General features: G+C 43.9%; 1 protein-coding gene across 3 annotated transcripts in view; it reads left to right on the top strand.

Moving 5' to 3' along the window:
* The first annotated feature begins 11,424 nt into the window (after positions 1-11,424).
* The window catches only part of LOC140103957 (ranaspumin-like), a 53,410-nt gene continuing 39,621 nt past the window's right edge, over positions 11,425-25,213 (top strand). For all 3 annotated transcript variants that reach the window (XM_072127272.1, XM_072127271.1, XM_072127273.1), the window contains exons 1-5: positions 11,425-11,563; positions 11,682-11,746; positions 12,298-12,354; positions 12,464-12,520; positions 22,313-22,369. In XM_072127272.1, coding sequence (XP_071983373.1) covers positions 11,515-11,563; positions 11,682-11,746; positions 12,298-12,354; positions 12,464-12,520; positions 22,313-22,369 — 285 coding nt within the window. In that variant the 5' untranslated portion in view covers positions 11,425-11,514. The remainder of the gene's footprint in view (positions 11,564-11,681; positions 11,747-12,297; positions 12,355-12,463; positions 12,521-22,312; positions 22,370-25,213) is intronic.

Genomic DNA, 25,213 nt, shown 5'->3' with positions numbered 1-25,213 from the left:
GGCGTGCGGGTGGGTTGCACTATATTTCCGTTTCCGCTCCAGCGTCTGGGGTATGGAGAGCTGAACGCTGGTGGATGCTGTGGAGGATCGTGGAGGCGACGATGGGGTTTTTGTGCCAGGGTCCTGGGCAGGGGGCTGACTATCAGCTGAAACAGGGGAAGGAGCAGTGGTGTGCACGGCCGGAGGTGAACGGGCTTGGTGCCACTGAGTGGGGTGTTTAGCATTCATATGCCTGCGCATACTGGTGGTAGTTAAGCTAGTAGTGGTGGAACCCCTGCTGATCCTGGTTTGGCAAAGGTTGCACACCACAGTCCGTCGGTCATCCGGTGTTTCCTTAAAGAACCTCCAGACTTCTGAAAATCTAGCCCTCGCCGCGGGAGCCCTCGCTACGGGAGCTTCACTACGTGACACATTTGGCGCTGATGCACCTGCTCTGGCCCTGCCTCTCCGTCTGGCCCCACCACTGCCTCTTCCAACCTGTTCTGGTCGAGGACTCTCCTCCGTCTCAGAAGCACTGTGTTCACCCGGCCTCTCAACCCAGCTTGGGTCTGTCACCTCATCATCCTCCGATCCCTCAGTCTGCTCCCCCCTCGGACTTCCTGCCCTGACAACAACTTCACCACTGTCTGACAACCGTGTCTCCTCATCGTCGGACACCTCTTTAGACACTTCTTCCACTACGTCAAGAAGGTCATCATCACCCACAGACTGCGACTGGTGGAAAACCTGGGCATCAGAAAATTGCTCAGCAGCAACCGGACAAGTGGTTTGTGACTGTGGGAAGGGTCCAGAAAACAGTTCCTCAGAGTATGCCAGTTCAAATGCCAAATTTTCCTGGGAGGGGGCAGACTGGGGGGGAGGAGGCTGAGGTGCAGGAGCTGGAGGAGTGCCGATTTCAGTGACATGGGTGGACTGCGTGGAAGACTGACTGGTGGACAAATTGCTCGAAGCATTGTCGGCAATCCACGACATCACCTGTTCGCACTGTTCTGGCCTCAACAGTGCTCTACCACGAGTCCCAGTAACTTGAGACATGAACCTAGGGAGTGTAGTTTTGCGGCGTTCCCCTGCTCCCTCATCAGCAGGTGGTGTCTCACCCCGCCCAGGACCACGGCCTCTGACCCCTGCAGTAGTTGGACGCCCACGCCCCCGCCCTCGTCCTCTACCCCTAGCCCTCGGGTTAAACATTTTGAAAATGAAAGTTATAACTTTAATTTTTTTTTTACTTTTTTTTGTGTTTTTTTGTGTTTTTTAGTTTTTTTTTGTGTTTTTTAGTTTTTAAAACCAAACAATGCTATCCTATTGCTATGGCTATTTTCTAGCCAAGTATGAAAGCACACTGCTATGCCAGATGAGATGACGCTGAGTTATGAAAAAATAAACGTAAAATAAAAAGGAAATGGCAGACTGTGCCTAATTGAAATCCAACCCCTAATAAATTTTCCCACTTCGGTCTTTGCGATGGATATGTGCGTCACTAAGCGCTAAACACAGCGGTCGCAAGTCTCACTCCAAATTCCTGACAATTGGCCAGTATATGCACTGCAGCAAGGACAGCCACCAGCAGATCAACCAGAAATAAAATATATATAACGCTATTGTAGGCGTAAGTAAGCCGTTTGGATTCTCCTTTGGCTATTTTCTAGCCAAGTATGAAAGCACACTGATGAGATGACGCTGAGTTATGAAAAAATAAACGTAAAATAAAAAGAAACTGCAGGCTGTGCCTAATTGAAATCCAACCCCTAATAAATTTTCCCACTTCAGTCTTTGCGATGGATATGTGCGTCACTAAGTGCTAAACACAGCGGTCGCAAGTCTCACTCCAAATTCCTGACAATTGGCTAGTATATGCACTGCAGCAAGGACAGCCACCAGTAGATCAACCAGAAATAAAATATATATAACGCTATTGTAGGCGTAAGTAAGCCGTTTGGATTCTCCTTTGGCTATTTTCTAGCCAAGTATGAAAGCACACTGATGAGATGACGCTGAGTTATGAAAAAATAAACGTAAAATAAAAAGAAACTGGCAGACTGTGCCTAATTGAAATCCAACCCCTAATAAATTTTCCCACTTTGGTGTTTGAGGTGGATATGTGTGTCACTAAGAGCTAAACACAACGGTAGCAAGTCCCCCTGCAAATTCCTCACAATATGGTACTAGCTGCACTACTAGTGCCAGCAAGCCCAGCCACAAGCAAAAAAAAAAAAAAAACGTTATTGTAGCCCTAAGAAGGGCTGTTGGGTTCTTGTTGAATCACTCCTGCCTAACACTATTCTAATAGAACACCCTAACGCTTTCCCTGACCAGCAGCAGCTCTCTCCCTAGCGGCATCCAGACACAGAATGATCCGAGCAGCGCGGGCAGCGGCTAGTCTATCCCAGGGTCACCTGATCTGGCCAGCCAACCACTGCTATCGACGTGTAAGGGTACCACGTCATGCTGGGTGGAGTGCAGAGTCTCCTGGCTTGTGATTGGCTCTGTTTCTGGCCGCCAAAAAGCAAAACGGCGGGAGCTGTTTCTCGAGCGGGCGAAGTATTCGTCCGAGCAACGAGCAGTTTCGAGTACGCTAATGCTCGAACGAGCATCAAGCTCGGACGAGTATGTTCGCTCATCTCTAGACATCAGAAATTTTGTATAATAATATATATTTTTATAATTGTAGCATCCCTTTAATTTTATGGTAAAGTATGATTTCCATTGTTAGCGAGTTTGACCGGCATCAATTAGTTTGAGGTCAAAATAGTATATTGATTCCCAGGGAGGATTTTCAATAAGTGCTAGAACTTTTAAAACTAAAGCCTATGACACACAGACCATTATCTCCACAGTCACAGTAATTGTAAACATGCCAAAAAACACAGTTTTAGGAGGGTTTCTGCTATGGCCTTCAGCCTTAATTTTGAGGCTTTTGCAAAGTTTGAATTCTGTACCCAAAATCTGTAGTAAATCCACTGTGGAACACCTTTGAGAACATGTTTTTTTCATGGCTCAGTGTGATGACATCATACAGAAAACTAACTTTGGTGTGAGTTGTGAGTTGGTTGCATAAAGTTTTGGAGATGGAGAGCTCAGCACTGAAGTCAAGCTCTCCCTGCCTCTAAATGTCTTTCTATTCGTGTAACACTGCTATGATGTGCTAATTGTGCTGTATATGACCGGCTGCAGACTGACCATATCACAGTAGTAAATTTTACCATATTTTTAAGAACAACCTTTATCACTTTGAATCACTTCTCTGATTTGCCAATTGGAATGTAACAGAGACTTATTTTTTCTATTTAATACGTTAATGTTTGTTCCCTGTGAAAGTTGCTTAGGGCATTATATACCAGGATGTAATATTTTCCATCTCTTCTTGCCAACTAGAACCTGGCCTTGATCTTTAACATCTCTTACCTGTTCCAAACCGTTTATTACTGCACCTGTGCGTGCACCCAAACCTGTGCACACCTCTAAAATAAATATAGTGGATGTTTTCCTTGCTTGTGGGACTTGAAAGGGTAAAATATTCTAGAGTTCAGTTTTAGGGGGTTCTAAGCAAGAAACCTCAAAATACTAGTTTAACCCCATAGCGCAATAAGACGTCACCTTACGTCTTGCTGCGCATGGGGGAGTATGAAGAGGGCTCACGGGCTGAGCCTTCTTCATACTCACCGGGCGTTTGCTTCATAATGAAGCAAACGCCCGTCGCTAACACCAGCGATCGGTGCTTGCACCGATCGCGGGTGTTAACCCTTTGATCGGTGCAAGCACACAAAGATCCGAGGCTGTCATGATCGAGGCTATCTATTAAATGTGCCATCTGCACATTGTAATAGATGGTATGCAAAATCCCCATATACTGCCATACTGTAGTATGGCAGTGTATGGTAGGATCAATCAGACAACCTAGGGTTAAAGTACCCTAGGGAGTCTGAAAAATAGTAAAAAAAAATAAATAAAAAAAAGGAAAAAAAAATTATATTAAAAAAAACATAAAAATTCAAATCACCACCCTTTCCCTAGAACTGATATAAATATAAATAAACAGTAAAAATCATAAACACATCAGGTATCGCCGCGTCTGAAAATGCCCGATCTATCAAAATATAATAACCGTTTTTCACTGCGTTTTACCCCGTAGCGGAAAATAGCGCCCGAAGTCGCAAATTGCATTTTTTAGCCATTTTGAAAAATAGAAAAAAATCGATAAAAAGTGATCAAAAGGTCGCACAGTCCTAAACATAAAAGCATTGAAAACGTCATCAGAAGTCGCAAAAAATGACACCACCCAGAGCTCTGTACACTAAAGTATGAAAAAGTTATTAGTGCAAGAATACTGTAAAATGAAGAATTTTTTTTCTGTACAGGAGGTTTTAATTTTTGTAAATATATGAAAACATTATAAAACCTATACAAATTTGGTATCCCTGTGATCGTATTGACCCAATAAATAAAGTAGACATGTCATTTGGGGCGCACAGTGAAAGCTGTAAAAACCAAGCCCACAAGAAATGGCGCAATTGTGTTTTTTCATCATTTTCACAGAATTTAGAATTTTTTTCCCGCTTCCCAGTACACGGCAAGGAATATTTAATACCATCACTATGAAGTGCAATTTGTTACGCAGAAAATAAGACATCACACAGCTCTGTACATGGAAAAATAAAAAAGTTATAGATTTTTGAAGGTGGGGAGGGAAAAATAAAAACGCAAAAACGAAAAAGGGCCTGGTCCTTAAGGGGTTAAAAATGGCAAGTAAAAAATGGAGGTAGAATGTAGTATACAGTAGTAGAAGCTCCATACAGAATAGAGACTTGATATAGGCATGTGTACAAGCGCCAAATGTGCTCCAAATATGCTATCCAAAACTTCAACACAATAATAGAAATTGGAACTAAACTAAAGGTTGATACTTAATTTCAGAATAAGGAATAATTTTTTGTCCTTGCTCTAATTCAAGGACAGGTTTATGTCTTAATATCTTAGTGGTCAGTACTGATCAGATGTAGTCAGAGATATAATACACCCTCAGGATCAGTGGTAGTGGATCCTCTTTACCACAGCGGAAGATGACGTAAGCCGAAAACTTAGACCGAGTCCAAGTGGCACCCATTTTTCACCAGGGCCCCCCGAAAAGCAGGTTGGACTTGGGTCTATCAGGTTGTTCCACAGGCGTAGCTTTGTCCATGGTGGTGGGCCACGGTGTGGTATACAGAATCATAAGGCAAACTCGTGGTCGGCGACAGGCAGGAGGTCGAGACAGGCAGCACGGGATCAGAGCCGGGGACATAGCGGTAGGTCAGGACAAGCAGCACGGTATCGGAGTCAGGGACAGAATCGAGGTCACAACGGGTAATCAGGATAATCGTGAAGGGCTTGGAATACAGCTTTAGAAGCACAAAGATATGCCAGGGGTCACAGCAAGAGGTTGCGCATTTATAGGTTGTCAGGTGACAGCGCCAAATAGCGGTGTACTGGCCCCTTAAGTTTCAGATGACCGGCACTGAGGCCAGGAGAGTGAAGCTGAAGCACGGCTAGGTAAGCAAGGCTGCCAGCGAGAGGGGGCACACGGGTGCACCTATGACCTGAAACATGGGTCGCAGGAGCACCCGTGACATACATATTGTAAGGGATTAGTTCTGAGAGTGTTGTCTCCTTGGGTAGACAGATACAATTCACCAGAACACAAGTAACTCCACAGTCCACAATGTGCGATTTGGGTACAACTGACCTCAGCCAGTTTTATCTGGCAGTTATACAAAATAACAAAACTGCAAAAATAGAGCTTAAGCCTCTCCTAACTTACTAGACATAGAGGTACCCTGCCTCACCAGGTTCTGGCCTACTACCAGGCACCCCAAAACTCACGGTGCACAATTGCCACAGCTCCACCGGCCTCTACATGGCCTGTCTCTTCCCCAGGGTGGAGCCCAGGTACTTGTGCAGCTCTTCCAGCTGCCTGCTTATTAAACGGAAAATCAGATAGACCCAACTTTCCCAGGTCTGTCTTATACACAGCTTTTCCTTAGGCAAAATACACATTTCTGCTTACACAAAATCTGCTTTAGTGGTAGATACCCTCCCCAATAAAGGCCATAGATCTTTTCACTGAGCAACCCTCCCTAGGGGTCAAAGAACCTACATTGGGGCATAATAAAACTGAATAAAACTACTGCCAACAGAAAGCATCAGCTGGTATTAACTATATACATGTGTATCAGACGACAGTCTGGACTGTTCTTCTGCAGGACTCACGCGCTTCTCATAGTGAGAACGTTTCAACAGACTAGAACGACTAAGCTTTGTCACCTAAAGTGTCATACTTTTTACTTTACGTCTTGTAGAATGAGAGGATATTGTACTTCCATCTTCAAATTTGGAACACAGTTTTTGGCCAAGCTACCCTGTGCAGAGCCTTGGTCCCCTTGAAAAGTGCTTGAGTCTCCCATTGACTTCAATGGGGTTCGTTATTCGAAACGAGCATCGGGAAAAGTTTGACTCGAGTAACGAGCACTCGTGCATTTTAGTGCTCGCTCATCTCTAGTGTCAATCCCTCATCATGTCATAAGGCAGTCACGGTGTAAAACAGGTGTGGTTTTCCTTATCCCGTCCTGGAAAACTTATTTGCATATTTTCTCAGAATCTGAACAACACAGCCATCTTCCTCTCCATCTGCTTGTAGCAGATTGGTATTTGATCCTCACATCACTTGGAGTTTGTAGTGTACACTTACCCCTGGATCATACACTGGGTTACGGGCAACAGTGAGGTTTGGCATATTGGATTCTTACAACGACTTATCTTATGGTGTTGTACAGAACACTGTGCAGGAGCGGTTTCCCAGGAAAAGAACCTTTTTATCATCAGGGATACCCTTCAAATTTGCCAGAAATAAGGAAAGTATTTGCCTAGTATGAACTCAGTCTCCAGGTCTGCACAGATTTCAGGCATATGACACAGTCCCAAAACATCAAGATGTCTGTGTTTACTCTTGAGATGTCCTAAAGACTGTACAGCTCCACGAATAGTGGGATCCCACCCCCCAACAATTCAAATCTTTTATTTTGCACGTTCTCTGGCCTCCTGATCAGAGGACAATAAGGTATTTAAAATTCCATGGCGTTTACTGGGAAGTGGGGAAAAAAATCCAAATGTATTGCAATTGGTGAAAAATGTATTTGCATATAACCGTTATTATATTTTGATAGTTTGGACATTTTGGGACCAGCAATACCTAACATGTCTATGATTTTTACTTTTTATTTCTATTTCTATCAGTTCTAGGGAAAGGGGGGTGATTTGAATTTTTAAAGGTTTTTAAATTTAAATATAAAAAAATGTATTTTACTATTTTTCAGATGCCCTGGGATACAATAACCCTAGGTTGTCTGATTAAGTCTACCATAAACTGCTATACTACAGTCATGGCCATAAGTTTTGAGAATGATACAAATGTTAATTTTTAACATGCAGTCTACTGCATCAGGTTTTATAATGGCAATTTGCATAGACTCCAGAATGTTATAAAAAGTGATCAGCTTAACAGCAATTAACTGCAAAGTCAATATTTGCCTAGAAAATGAACTTTTTCACCCAAAACACATTTCAACTTCATTGCAGGTCTGCCTTATAAGGAGCAGCTAACATTGTTACAGTGATTGCTCCAGTAACACAGGTGTGGGTGTTGATGAGGACAGGGCTGGAGATCAATCTGTCATGATTAAGTAAGAATCACTCCACTGGACACTTTACAAGGAGGCTGGTCCTTGGCATCATTGTTTCTCTTCTGTTAACCATGGTTATCTCTGAAGAAACACGTGCAGTCATCAGTGAAGAGTATCGCAGCTAGAAAGATTGCACCTCAGTCAACAATCTATCGCATCATCAAGGAATTCAAGGAGAGAGGTTCCATTGTTGCCAAAAAGGGTCCAGGGTGCCCAAGAAGGACCAGCAAGCGCCAGGACCATCTCTTTAAAGTGTTCGGGATCAGGCTACCAGCAGTGCAGAGCTTTCTCAGGAATGGCAGCAGGCAGGTGTGAGTGCATCTGCACGCACTGTGAGACTGCGGAGACTCTTGGAGAAAGGCCTGGTGTCAAGGAGGGCAGCAAAGAAGCCACTTCTCTCCAGAAAAAACATCAGGGACAGACTGATATTCTTCAAAAGGTACAGGGAATGGACTGCTGAGGACTGTGGTAAAGTCATTTTCTCTGATGAATCCCCTTTCCGATTGTTTGGAACATCTGGAAAACAGCTTGTTCAGAGAAGACAAGGTGAGCGATACCACCAGTCTTGTCTCATGCCAACTGTAAAGCACCCTGCAATCATTCATGTGTGGGGTGGCTTCTCAGCCAAGAGAATCGGCTCTCACACAGTTTTGCCTAAAAACACATCCATGAATAAAGAATGGGACTAGAATGTCCTCCAAGAGCAACTTCTCCCAACCGTCCAAGAGCAGTTTGGTAATCAACAATGCCTTTTCCAGCATGATGGAGCACCTTGCCATAAAGCAAAGGTGATAACTAAATGGCTCAGGGAACAAATTATAGAGATTTTGGGTCCATGGCCTGGAAACTCCCCAGATCTTAATCCCATTGAGAACTTGTGGTCAATCATCAAGAGACGGGTGGACAAACAAAAACCAACAAATTGTGACAAAATGCAAGCACTAATTGTGCAAGAATGGACGGCTATCAGTCAGGATTTGGTCCAGAAGTTGATTGAGAGCTGCCAGGGAGGATTGCAGAGGTCCTGAAGAAGAAGGGTCAACACTGCAAATATTGACTTGCATTAACTCATTCTGTCAATAAAAGCTGTTGTTACTCATAATATGATTGCACTTGTATTTCTGTATGTGATAACAATATCTGGCAAACACACATAAGAACCAGAGGGCAACAGATCATGTGCAAATATAATATTTGTGTCATTCTCAAACCTTATGGCCATGACTGTACAGTATGGCAGTATATGGGCATTTTACATATCACTTATTACAATGTGCAAATCACATGTTATAATACATTGGGGGTCATTTACTAAGGGCCTGAATCACGTTTCTCCGTCTGGTTACCCAAATTTTACCGTTTTGCGCAGATTTTCCCTGAATTGCCCCGGTTTTTGGCGCATGCGATCGGATTGTGGCGCATCGGCGTCGGCATGCACACGACGGAAATCGTGGGGTGTGGCCATAAGAAAACCTGACAGATTTGGGAAAACCGCGTATTTAAAAAAAAAAAAGTGTCGCTTGGCACGCACTTACCTGTACCCACGATAGCTTGGTGAACTCCAGTGAACTCAGACGGACTTCAGCGCAGCAGCAACACCTAGTGGACATCGGGCGCACTACCTTAGTGAATCACTGGAAAACCCGAATCCTCCACAGAGAACGCGCTGCTGGATCGCCAATGGACCGGGTAAGTTAATCTGCCCCATTGTGTAAAAAGAGACAGCCTCGGGTCTATGTGTGCCCCCCCCCCCTTGCACCAAAAGATGCTACCTCACACACTTGTAGTCAGTCAATGACACACAGCCATAAGACATCTATCTAGTACCTTAGCAAGTAATAATTAAAACCTAACTTTTAATATCTCAGTCTAAAAAGTTACCTAAAAACCAGACTCAAGGACCATCAACAAACAGCAAGGCAACAGTCCCCCATATAGCAGCTTGTGAATACCCACTCACTGCCTATATTACAATTCCGCAGAGAGAGGAAAAACATGAAACGACCATTACGGAGGGATGCAGGCAGCGTGACGTCATCCCACATCGCCTGGATCCTCCAGAGCAATAGAGTGGTGCATCTAAAGAGGGATGCGTTACTCTGTATATTCATCACATCTGTGTTTTTAAAGAAACAGATGCATTTAATTTCATGGTGGTTGATTCAGGCGCCAATGGGCATTCACACAGGATGGCCCTCCGATCAGGGCTCGGTCATCTGCCGCCTGAGGCGAGATGAGAAGCTCACGATAAGGAAAAAATTCCGGATCCAGCTATTTGCAGAATAAGACCGCTTTTATTGTATTTTCAGGGCATCCATCAGGTAAAATACAGGTGGCATGGTAAAATCATCGTCAACGCGTTTCTAGCACAGACAAGTACTCTTAATCATGACTGGGGAGTGTGGTTGGCTTGTGTGTTAAATACCTGTACTCCAACAGGTCGACCACTCCTCTCCCATCAGGTTTAACCAATCCGGAGGACGGGAGCTGGAGGAACTCTCTTACATGAGATCAGTAGCTCGCCTTATGGCAGATGCGGCCCTGGCTAGCGTCCAGTCATTATGCTCGATGTTAGGAAGCTGGCTATTTCCATCTTACTCAACTACAGCTAACAATACTGCAAAACCCTAAATCTCTTGTCATCTGAATAACCCAATTATCCGAATGACCCTTTACATATTTCACCCTAACCAAGGGTTCATCAGGGGTTAGTATTTGATTGGTGTTACATAGGGATAGAGGCAATCCCAAGGTTATGTACAATATAGGTTCTGGAGGTTTGTTCTTAAGTTGAATTTGTATGTAAGTCGGAACTGTATATTTTATAATTGTAACCCCAGACAAAAATGTTTTGGTCTGGATTTTAAAAATGTTGTGTTGTCATAAGAACCAGGATTCACAATAAAGCTTTAATTGCAGACTCCATTGATAACTATTATAGCTGATTATTGGAGCCTAAGTCTATAGTACAGTAAATTACCAACATCCAGAGGTCCGTTTGTAGCTAGGGGTCGTATGTAAGTCGGTGTTCTTAAGTAGAGGACCGCCTGTATATTTAAAAACATAACGGAATGGCCTTATAATGTGCGGACACCATCGACATTGTGTTATAGCTATATAAATACCTTTATAATATTGCATGCCACAGATATATGTCCATGTATAATATGACATATAGAGGATAAGGCTTTTTAAGGACACAAAAAAGGATAGTGCAGGTGAAAGATCTTGATTATAAAGCACAGTTTGAACCCCAATTTACCTTTCAACTTTAGCTTTTAACTCGTGCTAAAACATTTGTGCTCATAAAAATCTACCCAATACATCTAAATATTAGTAATTTGTTTGTAACTTGAGATTGGGCTTCATGAGATTACATGTGCAGAAATGTCAAAAAGATTTCTAGAATGTCTAGTTTGTTTTTATGATAAATGGGTAATGTGTGACCCCAGTGTTTTATCATTCAAAATGAGGATATTAGAAAAATTCTCAAATGCATTTATCCTACACAATTATTTCATTAGGACAAAATATGACAAACAGAAAACTAAAGGGTAAAATCTTCCTTATGTTTCATTACTGTTTACACTAAAAGCCGGATGTCAAATTTTGGCATATGTTTAATGTTGTCTTTACTATACTAACAGACAGGATTAAAATAATTCCGGCATCAAAGCTCCTGGAATTTAGGATCATTTCCAACTTTGGCAGTGCCATCATGAGATCTTAGAGATGTCACCTCATTTTATCCTGGAAAAGAAGAGCAGTGACCGTTCACACCTTGAGCTCCACAATCTCCAGAATGAAGATCATCATACTCTTTGCACTGGCCGGTCTCAGCCTGGCTCATGGTATGTAGATATAATACATTGTAATTTAGATGTATTAATATAATCTATGGATCATACATACAGTATATGTATATTCAGCTGACTTTTCTTATTTCTTATTTTATTTATGTTTCCATAGAGTGGTGTTATAGTACTTCAGGAATTACACTGTTAAATTCTCAGTGCTTGGAATTTGCTAGAAATGTAAGTTTAAATAATGACTAATATATAAAACAATTATTTTCAGAACTAAATGTATATTAAGACTTTATGTGCCTGAAATGGGACACAAGCAGGGGATTGTATGTGACCCATATCTGCCTGTATGTGTAAATGTAGGGGGCAGGATATAAGATAGTTTACCAATATCCATCTATTAAAAGTTCTGCTCCGCTTTCATGTAAAGTGAAGCCTCCTGTCTTTTACCTCATCTGTTAGACAATCCTGACTATAAAATGGACGGAGATGGAGGTTCATCTGTCCATGAGCAATCACCCTGCCAGGACCTTAATGTTATATTCATGAATATTATCATAAGGTCCTGGAAAGTCAATTATTTATGGACAGTTAGAGATCACATGACCCTCCATCTGCAGCCATTTTATGGTCAGGAATGTCTGGCTGATGTGGTAAAAAAACAGGAGTTCTTTTATTTTTATTTATTTTCTACATATGAAAACTTGTACATTTATGATCTGGTCATGTAGCTCTGCTCAACATTGACTAATATATTCATATTGTCTTTTCTTAACTAGCATGCTCCATATTTTTCTGAAAATCTGGCAATTTTTCTCTGTGAATACGATAATAAGGTAAATATATCATCTTTGCAAATCTTCAATATCAATAATAAAAATGTGTTTGTTAGTTATATAATTGAACATATATTTATTTTCTTCTTTCTTGATTGTTATCCCACAGCTTGCACACAGCCAGGATTATTATAAGAATGCTACCAAAAAACTTACAATCATGCTGGTAAGTCAGTGAATCCACAAGATGTGGTGTTATCACATTTACATTGGTGAAGTTATCCTAAAGGGGGGGGGGGGGAGGGAAAAAGTAGTGAATGCTTATTATACTAAAACATATCCTTATTTTATTCAAGTAAAATGTTATGCACCAAACATTAATAATACGTAGGTATAAAAAGCACCATCTAAACCTAAATGCATATAGATAGAGCGATGTAGCTGCTGTATTACCAGTAGCAGGGCTTCTGAGGAGACGTCCCCTTGTACTATATATACGATTGACACTTTAGAATAAATATTCCCCAATATAATGATAATGCTAAATAGCGCCTAGAAGAAGCCGGGTTGTCTCGGAGAATACAGGTTGGGACACAAAAAGATAGATGTAGCTTAGGGCAAATGTTATTATTTCAGATAACGTTAATGTAGATGTGTCATTCCCAGACGGGTAATACTCTACCGAATTGTGTTCTTACACTCTGATATGTAAGATCGCGTTACACACGCAACTCCTTTGAGCTGTGTGACTGTCAGCAGTAATTAAGATAGATTGCTGGTATACGCTAAGAAAATAAGTGACAGCTAAATAGTGAACAAGCAGTAACTTACCAGAGCTGCTCTGTGCGGACTCTCCGCTCACAGGATACTTAGCAATGCACTTGTTCCCTGCGGCATCTCTGCTGGTATTTCTTACTGACACACCAGATGCAGCGTCTGATCTCTGCTTAGATGTGACAGAAGAAAATTATCCTGTCCACACACAGCCAAGATATTAATACTTATTGGCTCACTGACAGTTTCCCACATCCGACTGCAGTAGTACGGTACGAACAGTCCTCCTTAGGCTATTCGCACTGCCGTTGGCCACCATACCGTAGCACGCCAGGCACCCGGCAGCGCCTGGGAGAGGAGAGGGAATATATGCCCCTCTCCATAGGAATATATGGCGACGACACTGTATTTCAGAGAAAGATAGGACATGTCTAGAGATGAGCGTACACACTCGCCAGCTTGAGAAAATGGCATCTCCCGCTGTTTTGCTTTTTGGCGGCCAAAAACAGAGCCAATCACAAGCCAGGAGACTCTGCACTCCACCCAGCATGACGTGGTACCCTTACACGTCGATAGCAGTGGTTGGCTGGCTTGATCAGGTGACCCTGGAATAGACTAGCCCCTGCACGTGCTGCTCAGATCATTCTCTGTCTGGATGCCATTAGGGAGAGAGCTGCTGCTGCTGCAGGGATAGCGTTAGGGTGTTATATTAGCTGTTAGGCAGGAGTGAGTCTACAAGAACCCAACAGCCCTTGTTAGGGCTAGAATATTTTTTTTCTCTTTGCTTGTGGCTGGACTTGCAGGCAGTAGTAGTGCAGCTAGTACCATATTGCGACGAATTTGCAGGGAGACTTGCAAACGTTATATTTAGCTTTTAGTGACACACATATCCATCTCAAACACCTAAGTGGGACAATTTATTAGGGGTTTGATTGAATTATGCACAGTCTGCCAATTTATTTATTTTTTCTTCAAAACTTAAAGTGACAGGCACACCACAAAATCCAGTTGTGTGCTGTCAGAGTAGGTTAGAAACTAGCCATAGCAATCATCATCATCTTTTGTGGTTGCTGTGTGATTTCTGATTGTTTTGTTAAAAAAAAAACAAACACAAAAACCAAAAAAACACACAAAAAAAACCACAAAAGAATTTACAGTTTACACTTTAATTTTGAAAATGTTGAACCCGAGGGCTAGGGGTAGGGGTAGAGGACGAGGGCGTGGGCGTTCAACTACTGCAGGGGTCAGAGGCCGTGGTCCTGGGCGAGGTGAGACACCACCTGCTGATGAGGGAGCAGGGGAACGCCGCAGAGCTATACTCCCTAGGTCAGTGATGGCAAACCTTTTAGAGACCGAGTGCCCAAACTACAACCAAACTCCAGTTATTTTCCGTGAAGTGCCAACGTGCCATTTTAAGCAATAACTTATTGCTACCTGTTCTTCCACTTCTTTAATTGTATCGGCCGCCTGAGGCCACCAATACAGTTGAGAGAAGGAGGGCAAATTCAGACTATCATTGTAGCTTCGCTCCCGGGTCTCTCTGTACAGGAAGAATGTTAGGTCCGGCAGGATGAGCTCCAAAGATAATGCAGTTCTGTCAACACCTTCTCACTTTTCAAGCAGTTCCAAACAGTCAATGAAGTGTCGCTGTAAAATAGTGCTGAGAGCAACATCTTATAAGTTGCCTGTGACTGTGGGAAAATTTAATGGATTTGGTCCTGTTTGGTGAACTCTGTCCTGGGCTGATGGCCTGAGTGCCGACAGAAAGGGCTCTGAGTGACACCTCTGGCATCAGTGCCATAGGTTCGCCATCACTGCCCTAGGTTCATGTCTAAAGTTACTGGGACTCGTGGTAGAGCACTGTTGAGGCCAGAACAGTGTGAACAGGTGATGTCGTGGATTGCGGACAATGCTTCTAGCCATTTGTCCACCAGTCAGTCTTCCACGCAGTCCACCCATGTCACCGAAATCAGCACTCCTCCAGCTCAGCCTCCTTCCCCCCAGTCTGCCCCCTCCCAGGAAAATTTGGCATTTGAACCGGCATACTCTGAGGAACTGTTTTCTGGACCCTTTCCAGAGTCACAAACCACTTGTCCGGTTGCTGCTGAGCTCTTTCCTGATGCCCAGGTTTTCCACCGGTCGCAGTCTGTGGGTGATGATGACATTGTTGACGTAGTGAAAGAAGTGTGTAAAGAGGTGTCGGACGATGAGGAGACATGGTTGTCAGACAGCGGTGAAGTTTTTGTCAGGGCAGGAAGTCTTTGGGGGTCAGCAGACTGAGGGATCGGAGGATGATGAGGTGACAGACCCAAGCTGGGTTGATAGGCCGGGTGAACACAGGCTTCTGAGACGGAGGCGAGTCCTCGACGAGAACAGGTTGGAAGAGGCAGTGGTGGGGCCAGACGGAGAGGCAGGGCCAGAGCTGGTGCATCAGCACCAAATGTTTCACGTAGTGAAGCTCCCGTGGCGAGGGCTAGATTTTCGGAAGGTTGGAGGTTCTTTAGAGAAACAACGGATGACCGACTGACTGTGGTGTGAGACCTGTGTCACACCAGGATCAGCAGGGGTTCCACCACTACCAGTTTAACCACCACCAGTATGCACAGGCATATAAATGCTAAACACCCCACTCAATGGAACCAAGGCCATTCACCTCCGGCCGGGCACACCACTGCTCCTTCCCCTGTGTCATCTGCTGTCTCTGCTAGTCAGCCCCCTGCCCAGGACCCCGGCCCAAACACCTCCCGTGCGAAAACCACACCTTCGCCTCCACGATCCTCCACAGCATCCACCAATGTCTCCATGTGCAGCGTCCAGCTCTCTATACCAAAGACGCTGGAGCGCAAGAGGAAATACAGTGCAACTCACCCACACGCCCAAGCCCACATCTCCAAATTACTGAGCCTGGAGATGCTGCCCTATAGGCTGGTAGAGACCGAGGCCTTTTGCAACCTCATGGCAACGGCCACCCCTCGGTATTCGGTCCCCAGCCGCCACTACTTTTCCCGATGTGCCGTCCCAGCCCTGCACAAGCATGTGTCAGACAACATCATCCGTGCCCTGACCAACGCCGTTTCTGACAAGTTCCACCTAACCACGGACACGTGGACGAGTGCTACTGGGCAGGGCCACTATATATCACTGACGGCACATTGGGTTAACTTGGTGGAGGCTGGGACCGAGTCTGACCCTGGGGCTGGTCATATACTGACGACGCCGAGGATTGCGGGGCCTACCTCGGTCCAGGTCTCTCAGGCCTACTATGCCTGGCCCATGTGTTAAATCTCATAGTTCAGCGGTTCCTCAAGACATACCCCAATCTGTCTGATTTGCTCACGAAGGTGCGCCGCATCTGTGCGCATTTCAGGAAGTCCAGCACAGATGCTGCCACTCTCAGGGCAGCGCAGCGCTGCCTCCAACTGCCCGCTCACCGACTGTTGTGCGATGTGCCCACGAGGTGGAATTTAACATTAACCATGTTATCCAGAGTTTACCAGCAGTGCAGAGCGATTGTAGACTGCCAGATGTCAACTTCCACCAGAACTGGTAGTCAGGTCTCAGCTTCCTCAAGTCTACAATGAGGAGTGGACGTGGATGTCTGACATCTGTCAGGTGCTGAGTAACTTTGAGGAGTCAACACATGGTTAGTGGCGATGCTGCCATCATCAGCCTAACCATCCCGCTGCTTGGCCTGTTGAAAAACTCTCTGGTCAGCATGAAGTCAGAAGCTTTGCGCTCGTCACAAGAGACGGGGGAAGAAGATTCCCTTGTTGATAGCCATAGCACCCTCAGGTCTGTTTCTCAGTGAATATCGGAGGAGGTGGAGGAGGATGAGGAGGCGAATGTTGGCGAGACAGAAGAGGGGAGCATTGCTCAGTCCTTCACTGTTCAGCGTGTATGTGAAGAAGAAGAGGAGTTGGAGGAGTTAGAGGAGGAGGAAATGGACAGTCAGGCCAGTGAGGGGAGTGAATTCTTGCGGGTTGGTACTCTGGCGCATATGGCAGATTTCATGCTAGGCTGCCTATCCCGTGACCCTCGCGTTCAAAGAATTTATTCCAGCACCGATTACTGGGTATTCACTCTCCTGGACCCACGGTACAAGCAAAATCTTTCCACTCTCATCCCTGGAGAGGAAAGGAGTGTGAGAATGCATGAATACCAGCAGGCCCTGGTGCACAAGCGGAAATAGTATTTCCCTTCTGAATGGGCTAGCGGCAGATGGGGTACTTCTGCGGGACAAGTAGCAAGGGAGAGTAGGCCAGCAGGCAGCTTGTCCAGCACTGGCAGGGGTACGCTTTACAAGGCCTTTGCCAGTTTTATGTCACCACAGAAAGACACTGTCACCTGTCCCCAGTCTCGGGAAGAGTAGGGCTGATCTTTACAGAAAGATGGTGAGGGAGTACGTAGCTGACCATTCCATCGTCCTAAATGATCACACAGCTCCCTACAACTACTGGGTTTCAAAGCTGGACATGTGGCACGAACTGGCGCGGTACGCCTTGGAGGTCCTTGCCTGCCCTGCCGCTAGCGTGTTGTCTGAGCGGGTTTTCAGTGCAGCCGGTGGCATCATCACCGATAAGCGTACACGCCTGGCGACTGACAGCGCTGACAGGCTGACGCTTATCAAGATGAATAAATTCATCCACCATTCTCCACCAGGTGAAAGAAGCTCAACCTGAATAATGTATACACTCCTCCTTCTCATTTTCCTCCTTCTCCTCCTCTTTGTACACTAAAGCACAGGAAACTGGCTATTTTTTGCCAGGGCCAAATGGCTCTAGCTATAGTACTCTTTGTATTTAATTTTTTGGGAGTGCCACATACAGGCACTCAATCTATTTAATTTTTCTGGAAGACCACCTACCTGCTCCTCTGGTTTGAAAACTTTTTTGGACTGCCACATACAGGCACTAGCTAAATTTAATTGCCTCCATGGCAGCCTCCACACATCATCTTTATAGCTGCCTCCACACGTTGTTTCCATTGCTATCTCCACACATCATCTCCATAGCTGCCTCCCAAAGTCGTCCATATAGCTGCCTCCATACATCGTCCCCTTAGCAAACGAGCTGTGTCAGGCAGAATTTTGGGTTGTTTTCATGGCTTCCACATCAAACTTGTTAACTTTGCCGCCACCCTGCCGTGTTATCCACAAAATATACTGCTAAACTTTTATCATTTACCAATATTATTTCAGCGCTTCTTGAACATCTGTTTACATTCCCCTCACCCACCATAACCAAAACTTATAAGAACAGTACTACACTTGATCTTATACAAAAGGTTCTTAGAAGTGCTGTTTGTAGCCCCCGCCTGCTTTGAAAATTATACTTTTTTCAAAGTAAACGCTTCTGGCCCCCAGGCCCATTTTGGGTGGGGAGGAGCCGAGAGGCAGGGGCTTGGACAGGAGAAAGCTCGTCTGGAAGCGGACCTCCAGTTCCATCCCAAGATCCAACTAACATAGTTTTAACTGCAGCACCTTTAATCTACTACTACTTTACTGCCTCCATACATCGTCCCCTTATCAAACGAGCTGTGTCAGGCAGAATTTTCGGGTGTTTCACCAGATATATAATGGAACTCGGCCCATCTGTTGCCGCCATGCTGGAGACCTGAAGTTGCAATCATAGCAGCACAATATGGATGCCCCATACTGTCGCTCTTAATCATGAAACTATTTCTGAGAAAACAATTAAAAATAGAACCGCTATGCTATTCCATTATTCCTAGATGAAATTATAATTTTTTCAAAGTAAACGCTTCTGGCCCCCAGGCCCATTTTGGGTGGGGAGGAGCTGAGAGACAGGGGCTTGGACAGGCAAAAGCTTGCCTGGCAGCGGACCGCCAACTCCATCCCAAGATTAGGCAGCCTCAGAGGCATCCATGCATACTGCCCCTGCTGTTTCCTGTCCATTTTGCCTCCACGATCCTCCACAGCGTCCACCAATGTCTCCATGCGCAACTTTCAACTGTCTATACCCCAGACGCTGGAGCGCGAGAGGAAATACAGCACATCATCCCCTTATCAAACAAGCTGTGTCAGGCAGAATTTTCAGGTGTTTCACCAGATACGTAATGGAACTCGGCCCATCTGTCACCGCCATGCTGGAGACCTGAAGTTGCAATCATAGCAGTGCATTATGGATGCCCCATACTTTCGCTCTTAATCATGGAACCATTTCCGAAAAAAACAATTAAAAATAGAACCGCTATGCTATTCCATTATTCCTAGATGAAATATTCAAACGACCCCGCCTGCTTTGAAAATTATAATTTTTTCAAAGTAAACGCTTCTGGCCCCCAGACCCATTTTGGGTGGGGAGGAGCCGAGAAACAGGGGCTTGTACAGGCGAAAGCTCGCCTGGCAGCGGACCGCCAACTCCATCCCAAGATTAGGCAGCCTCAGAGGCATCCATGCATGCTGCCCCTGCTGTTTCCTGTCCATTTTGCCTCCACGATCCTCCACAGCATCCACCAATGTCTCCATGCGCAACTTTCAACTCTCTATACCCCAGACGCTGGAGCACGAGAGGATATGCAGCACATCATCCCCTTATCAAACGAGCTGTGTCAGGCAGAATTTTCAGGTGTTTCACCAGATACATAATGGAACTCGGCGCCTCTGTCGCCGCCATGCTGGAGACCTGAATTTTCAATCATAGCAGCGCAATATGGATGCCCCATACTGTCACTCTTAATCATGGAATTAGTCTCCATGGCTTCCTCCACATGTCGTCCCCTTATCAAACGAGCTGTGTCAGGCTCATTTTTCGGGTGTTTCACCAGATACGTTATGGAACTTGGCCACTATGTTGCCACCATGCTGTGTTATCGACTAAATATACCGTCAACCTTTTGTTCACATAGGAAATCATTTCAGCGCTTCTTGCTCACCTCCTTTGTTTCCTCTCTGCCGCCTTAACCAGGCAAATTACTGATACATACAGTGCTACACGTTATCCTCGCCAAAAGGAATTTTTTAAATTGGTTCTAAGCCTGAGTCCATTTGGCGTATGTCGCCATGCCACTCTCTAGCCTGCCGCTGCCTCTGCATGCCTTCTTCTATAGTGTCAGGGTCAATTATTGGATGTTTTAGATGCGTCATTCAGTCACTCTGTCATCGCCATGCTGTTGCCCATAATTTTGGCATAATGGTGCAATTAAGCAGCCTCAGAGGCATCCATGCATGCTGCCCCTGCTGTTTCCTGTCCATTTCCGTGGTGTTTCCATCATTTTCTGAGGTTTCCAGGTATTTGGCCAAGCTTCCCTGTGCAGACCCTTGGTCCCCTTGAAAAATGCATGTCCAAGGACGCGCTGTGTCGTTATTTATGAACAATTGGCTGGGTGGTACGCCGGGTAGCATGTTGCGCTATATTGTGTAAATTGTTATGAACACGGATTTGTATACACATGTATCACATTGGACGTTTGAACACACCCATATAGGGTTAAAATGTATATGTTTGATTGTATTGTTTCTCACTGATGATGTCACATCCTGCGGGGGATATAAACCCGCCCTGTATCATTGTTTGGTATACTTGAAAATGGCTACATTGAGATAGCTGAAACGTTGTATCTTTTTCCACTGGTGAAATAAATACCACTACTTAACTTGAAGTGCTGCTTCCCTGTTGTCGGATTTATATACGCAAGGGTCTTTTGAGCCAGATTCCCTGAAGCGTGCACCCACACGGATCTTAATCCAATATACCACTGTGCCACTCCTTCAACTTTTTTTTTCTCTACTTTGTGCCTTATCTGTATTATTTACATCTAGGCTTAGATGCCGCTTTTTACGCCTTTGTGTTATTAATGATCGGTGCATAAGATTTTACTTGATTAAAATAAGTTATGTTTTAGTATAATAAGCAGTCACAATTTTTTACCTCCTCCCTCCTTCACTGTCCCCTTTAAGATACTTTACATACTGGTGGTAGACACCATGAATGCTAGTTTGGCATTATATCTATGCTTTTTTACTCGAATTGTTAAAGTTATGCTATAAATATGTATTTATACAGTTATACAAATACACAAAATCATTTACATATTAGAATGGCCAGTGAGGAGTGGGGCAGACATGTGTAAAATTCTAGAAAGGGGGAAGTAGCAATGGGGGGAGGAGATATGGGGACATGGGAGGGTTTTTTAAATTTTTTAAAATTGATGCAACTAGCATTGCCTGGGATAGTAAATAACTGCTCTTAGCTATAACAAAATAGAATGGGATAATAAAAATATTATGCACATAAAGATTACCAATGAAAAACATATATTTAATTATTAAAAATCAAAAACTAATAGAAGCATTTCAAATCTTATATTCAATACCACAGATAAGCAACACAGATTAAATTAAGCAATTGTACAGATAATTTCAGCTCTGGATGCAACTGGAGTATATAAAGACAAGGATGAGACTGCAGCTTTGGGTGTGACTGGAGTATCACAGATGATATAAATAAGAATTGGGAATATAGATCTCATATCAGCTCATAGATTACCTCAATCAGATTGATATTCCTGTCACAGCCAGAGCTATAGTCATCTCAGATGATGATGGTAAATAGATGATTATAGCTGTGGATAAGACATGGAGTATCACATATGGTATAAGTGGTGCAATGGAAAACATCTCACCTCACACTTAAGCTGCCTTAAACGAAGAATGATAATAGCAGATTGATACTCCAGTCACAGCCGGAGCTCAAAAATCATATTAATGGCCTTTGGCAAAATAGAAACTGAGTTGTGATTGGTTAATTATTGCCACGTCAGCAGCACACAATGGTTAATAAGTGGATCACAGGGCGCGGCAGTGCAAAATTTGGTGATCTTAAGTGTGACAGTGCAGATTCCTTTAGCGGACATACACACATACACTCAGCTTTATATATTGGAAATAGCAAGTGTAACAGTTATAATGATCCCTCATAGAGCCATATTTCATTGATTTGAATTGCTTTAGTTGTATGATATCACACAGTGTCATAGCTATATAAGGAAGGCAATGACAGGATATTGATTGAAAAGCAGTATCCTGAAAAAAAAACCATGAAATATCATTAAATGGCTCTACGGCAGACATATGCCCATAGATAATTACAGAACCCTGCTGTATACAGTATACCGCACATAATAAATGATATTATATATATAACACAGACAGATATGCAAAAAATGTATTGATTATATCTGATGACCTAAAAAAATGTTCTTCTTTCTTTTTATTTCTCAACAGAAATGTTCTGGTTGTAATCTGGATGTATTTCGTTTTATAGATGAGGAGCTGTCATTAGTAAGTTAACAAAGTATCTGAGAGGCAGATTTATCACCGTCCCCCCACCGCCAAGGAGAATACATCATGAGGCTTAGACTTCATGATGTATTTGCTAGGGAGTGTAATGTTGGCGGAAAACTACGTCACGGCCGGCCTGCCAAAATTTAGTAGTGAAGATTGCAGATTTTTTTTAAAGAGTCCAGAATAATCATAATTTCTTGCAGTGCAAGAAATGCTGTATATCTGGGTATATCACAGTACTACTACTCTTATGCTGTATATCCGGGGCACAGTACTACTACTCTTATGCTATATATCTGGGCACAGTACAGTACTACTACTCCTATACTGTATATCTGGGTACATTACAGCACTACTACTCTTATGCTGTATACCTGGGCACAGCATAGTACTGCTACTCATATGCTGTATATCTGGGCACAGCACAGTATGACTACTCATATGCTGTGTATCTGGGCACATCAAAGTACTACTACTCAAATGCTGTATATCTGGGCACATCACAGTACTACTACTCATATACTGTATATCTGGGCACAGCACAGTACTACTACTCATATGCTGTATATCTGGGCACATCACAGTACTACTACTCATATACTGTATATCTGGGCACATCACAGTACTACTACTCATATGCTGTATATCTGGGCACATCACAGTACTACTACTCATATACTGTATATCTGGGCACAGCACAGTACTACTACTCATATGCTGTATATCAGGGCACAGCACAGTACTACTACTGATGTGCTGTATATCTGGGCACAGCACAGTACTACTACTCATATACTGTATATCTGGGCACAGCACAGTACTACTACTCATATACTGTATATCTGGGCACAGCACAGTACTACTACTGATGTGCTGTATATCTGGGCACAGCACAGTACTATTACTCATATGCTGTATATCGGGGCACAGCACAGTATTACTACTCATATGCTGAGTTTCTGGGCACAGCACATAATACTGCTCATATGTTTTATACAAGGGTGCAACACAGCACTACTTCTCTAATCCGCTGGAGGTCACAGAAAGTGCATTGTCCAACTATAATGCACCGTGCGACGATTCACTAAGATCGTGCGCCCGATATCCTGCATGTGTCGCTTCCCCGCTCAGATCCGACAGAGTTCACCTTCATCTTCCTGGTGCATGTAAGTGCATTGTCTTGTGACACAATTTGAATCCCTTGCTCGGTCTGAATCAGTCGATCATCCGACGACACGTCCCCCAATTTCTGTTGCATGGAAGTCAGCACAGCTGTGCTCAAATCCAATCGCGTACGACACAATCCCAGTGCTGGCACCTGTTAAATACCTGTGTTAGCTGTGCAAATCCCGAAAACTGTGAGCAGTCCAATGAAATCCGCGACCCTTAGGCTACATTCACACGAACGTATGGGGGACGTATATACGGCCGACGTATATACGGCCGATATACGTCCCCCATACACTCCTATGGGCGCACGGCACCCTACGGGAGCGGTACGGTGCCGCACACGTGCGGCACCGTACCGTTCCGTACCCGGGAGAAAGATAGGACCTGTCCTATCTTTCCCCGTAATACGGCGCCGTGCGCCATAGGTTGCTATGGAGAGGGGCGGGGGTGAGCTGCGCTCACCTCCTCCTCCTCTCCCCGTACACTGCCGTTGCCCGGTACGGTACGGGCGGGCAACGGCAGTGTGAATATAGCCTTAGTAAATAAGCCACGATGTGTAAGGAGAGGAAAAGAGGCAGTAGATTCACTGTCTAACTAATCAAAATAAACTTTGCAATTTGTTCTCACGGCGATCACATGTCCAGGTAGGATCAGCATTGGCTCCCAAAACTTGGCACTGGGTAAGTAAATGTGCCCCATTGTTTCTTTGTGAGGAGAAGAGAAGGAAGATTGATTGTACAAGCAGCCCATTACTACCCCCTACTCATTAACCCTTTATATACCCAGTTATACCTCTTATTAAACCCTTCCTATACACAGTTCTCTACCTATAAAAAAAGGTTTTTTTCCCCATATACCTGTGTAAGAGATTACCTAGAATAGGCAGGTAGGAACTTGGTGTGGTAATTTTTACCGTTGCCTATTACCATGGGTGATTAACCGTTCATTCTTTTACGTTTATATACTTTTTTTTTACGTTAACACTTAGTGCTTACTTCACTTACAAAGCGTAGATAAAGTTACATTTAGTTTCGTTACTGCTACCGTTTGAACAGTTAGACATTTTTTTTTCAATAATATATAAAATAAAAAAGTAAAAGCATAAAAAATGTTTTGTGTTATTATAGCAAGAAAGTGATATACTGCTGAGGAGGCCTACGCCTTAATTCAGTCAAAATCTGAGTTTGAGACAGCATCAGAAATGGATTACTTTGAAGGCAGTGACAATGCCAGCAACACTTCAGTTCATGCCTTTACTGCCACCCCTGGCATAACAGTAGACGATTTCGTTCAAATTGACTTCTTCCTTTTATTCATAAGTGACACTGCTTAATGACATTGTCCACCAAACTAATTTATACGCCACCCAGTGTAAAAGACAGAACCCATCTTCTGTCCATGCAAGCGATTGGACACCAACAAATTTGAATGAAATAAAAAGATTTTTGGGACTAACCCTAAATATGGTTATTGTAAAAAAGCCCACAATTAGGTCATATTGTTCTACAAATCCCACACAAGTAACACCCGTGTATTCCACACTTATGTCTAGGTCACGTTGCAAACGAATAATGAAGTTCCTGAACTTCAATGATAATCACAATCGCCTCCAAGCAGTGATCCAAACCATGACTGCTTGTTCAAACTAAGGTCCCTTATAAATTTTCTAAA

This window comes from Engystomops pustulosus, chromosome 10 (assembly GCF_040894005.1).
Source record: "Engystomops pustulosus chromosome 10, aEngPut4.maternal, whole genome shotgun sequence".
In the NCBI taxonomy this organism is placed as follows: domain Eukaryota; kingdom Metazoa; phylum Chordata; class Amphibia; order Anura; family Leptodactylidae; genus Engystomops; species Engystomops pustulosus.
Note: the sequence above shows the minus strand (reverse complement) of the source record. Positions and strands in the feature narration are given on the sequence as shown.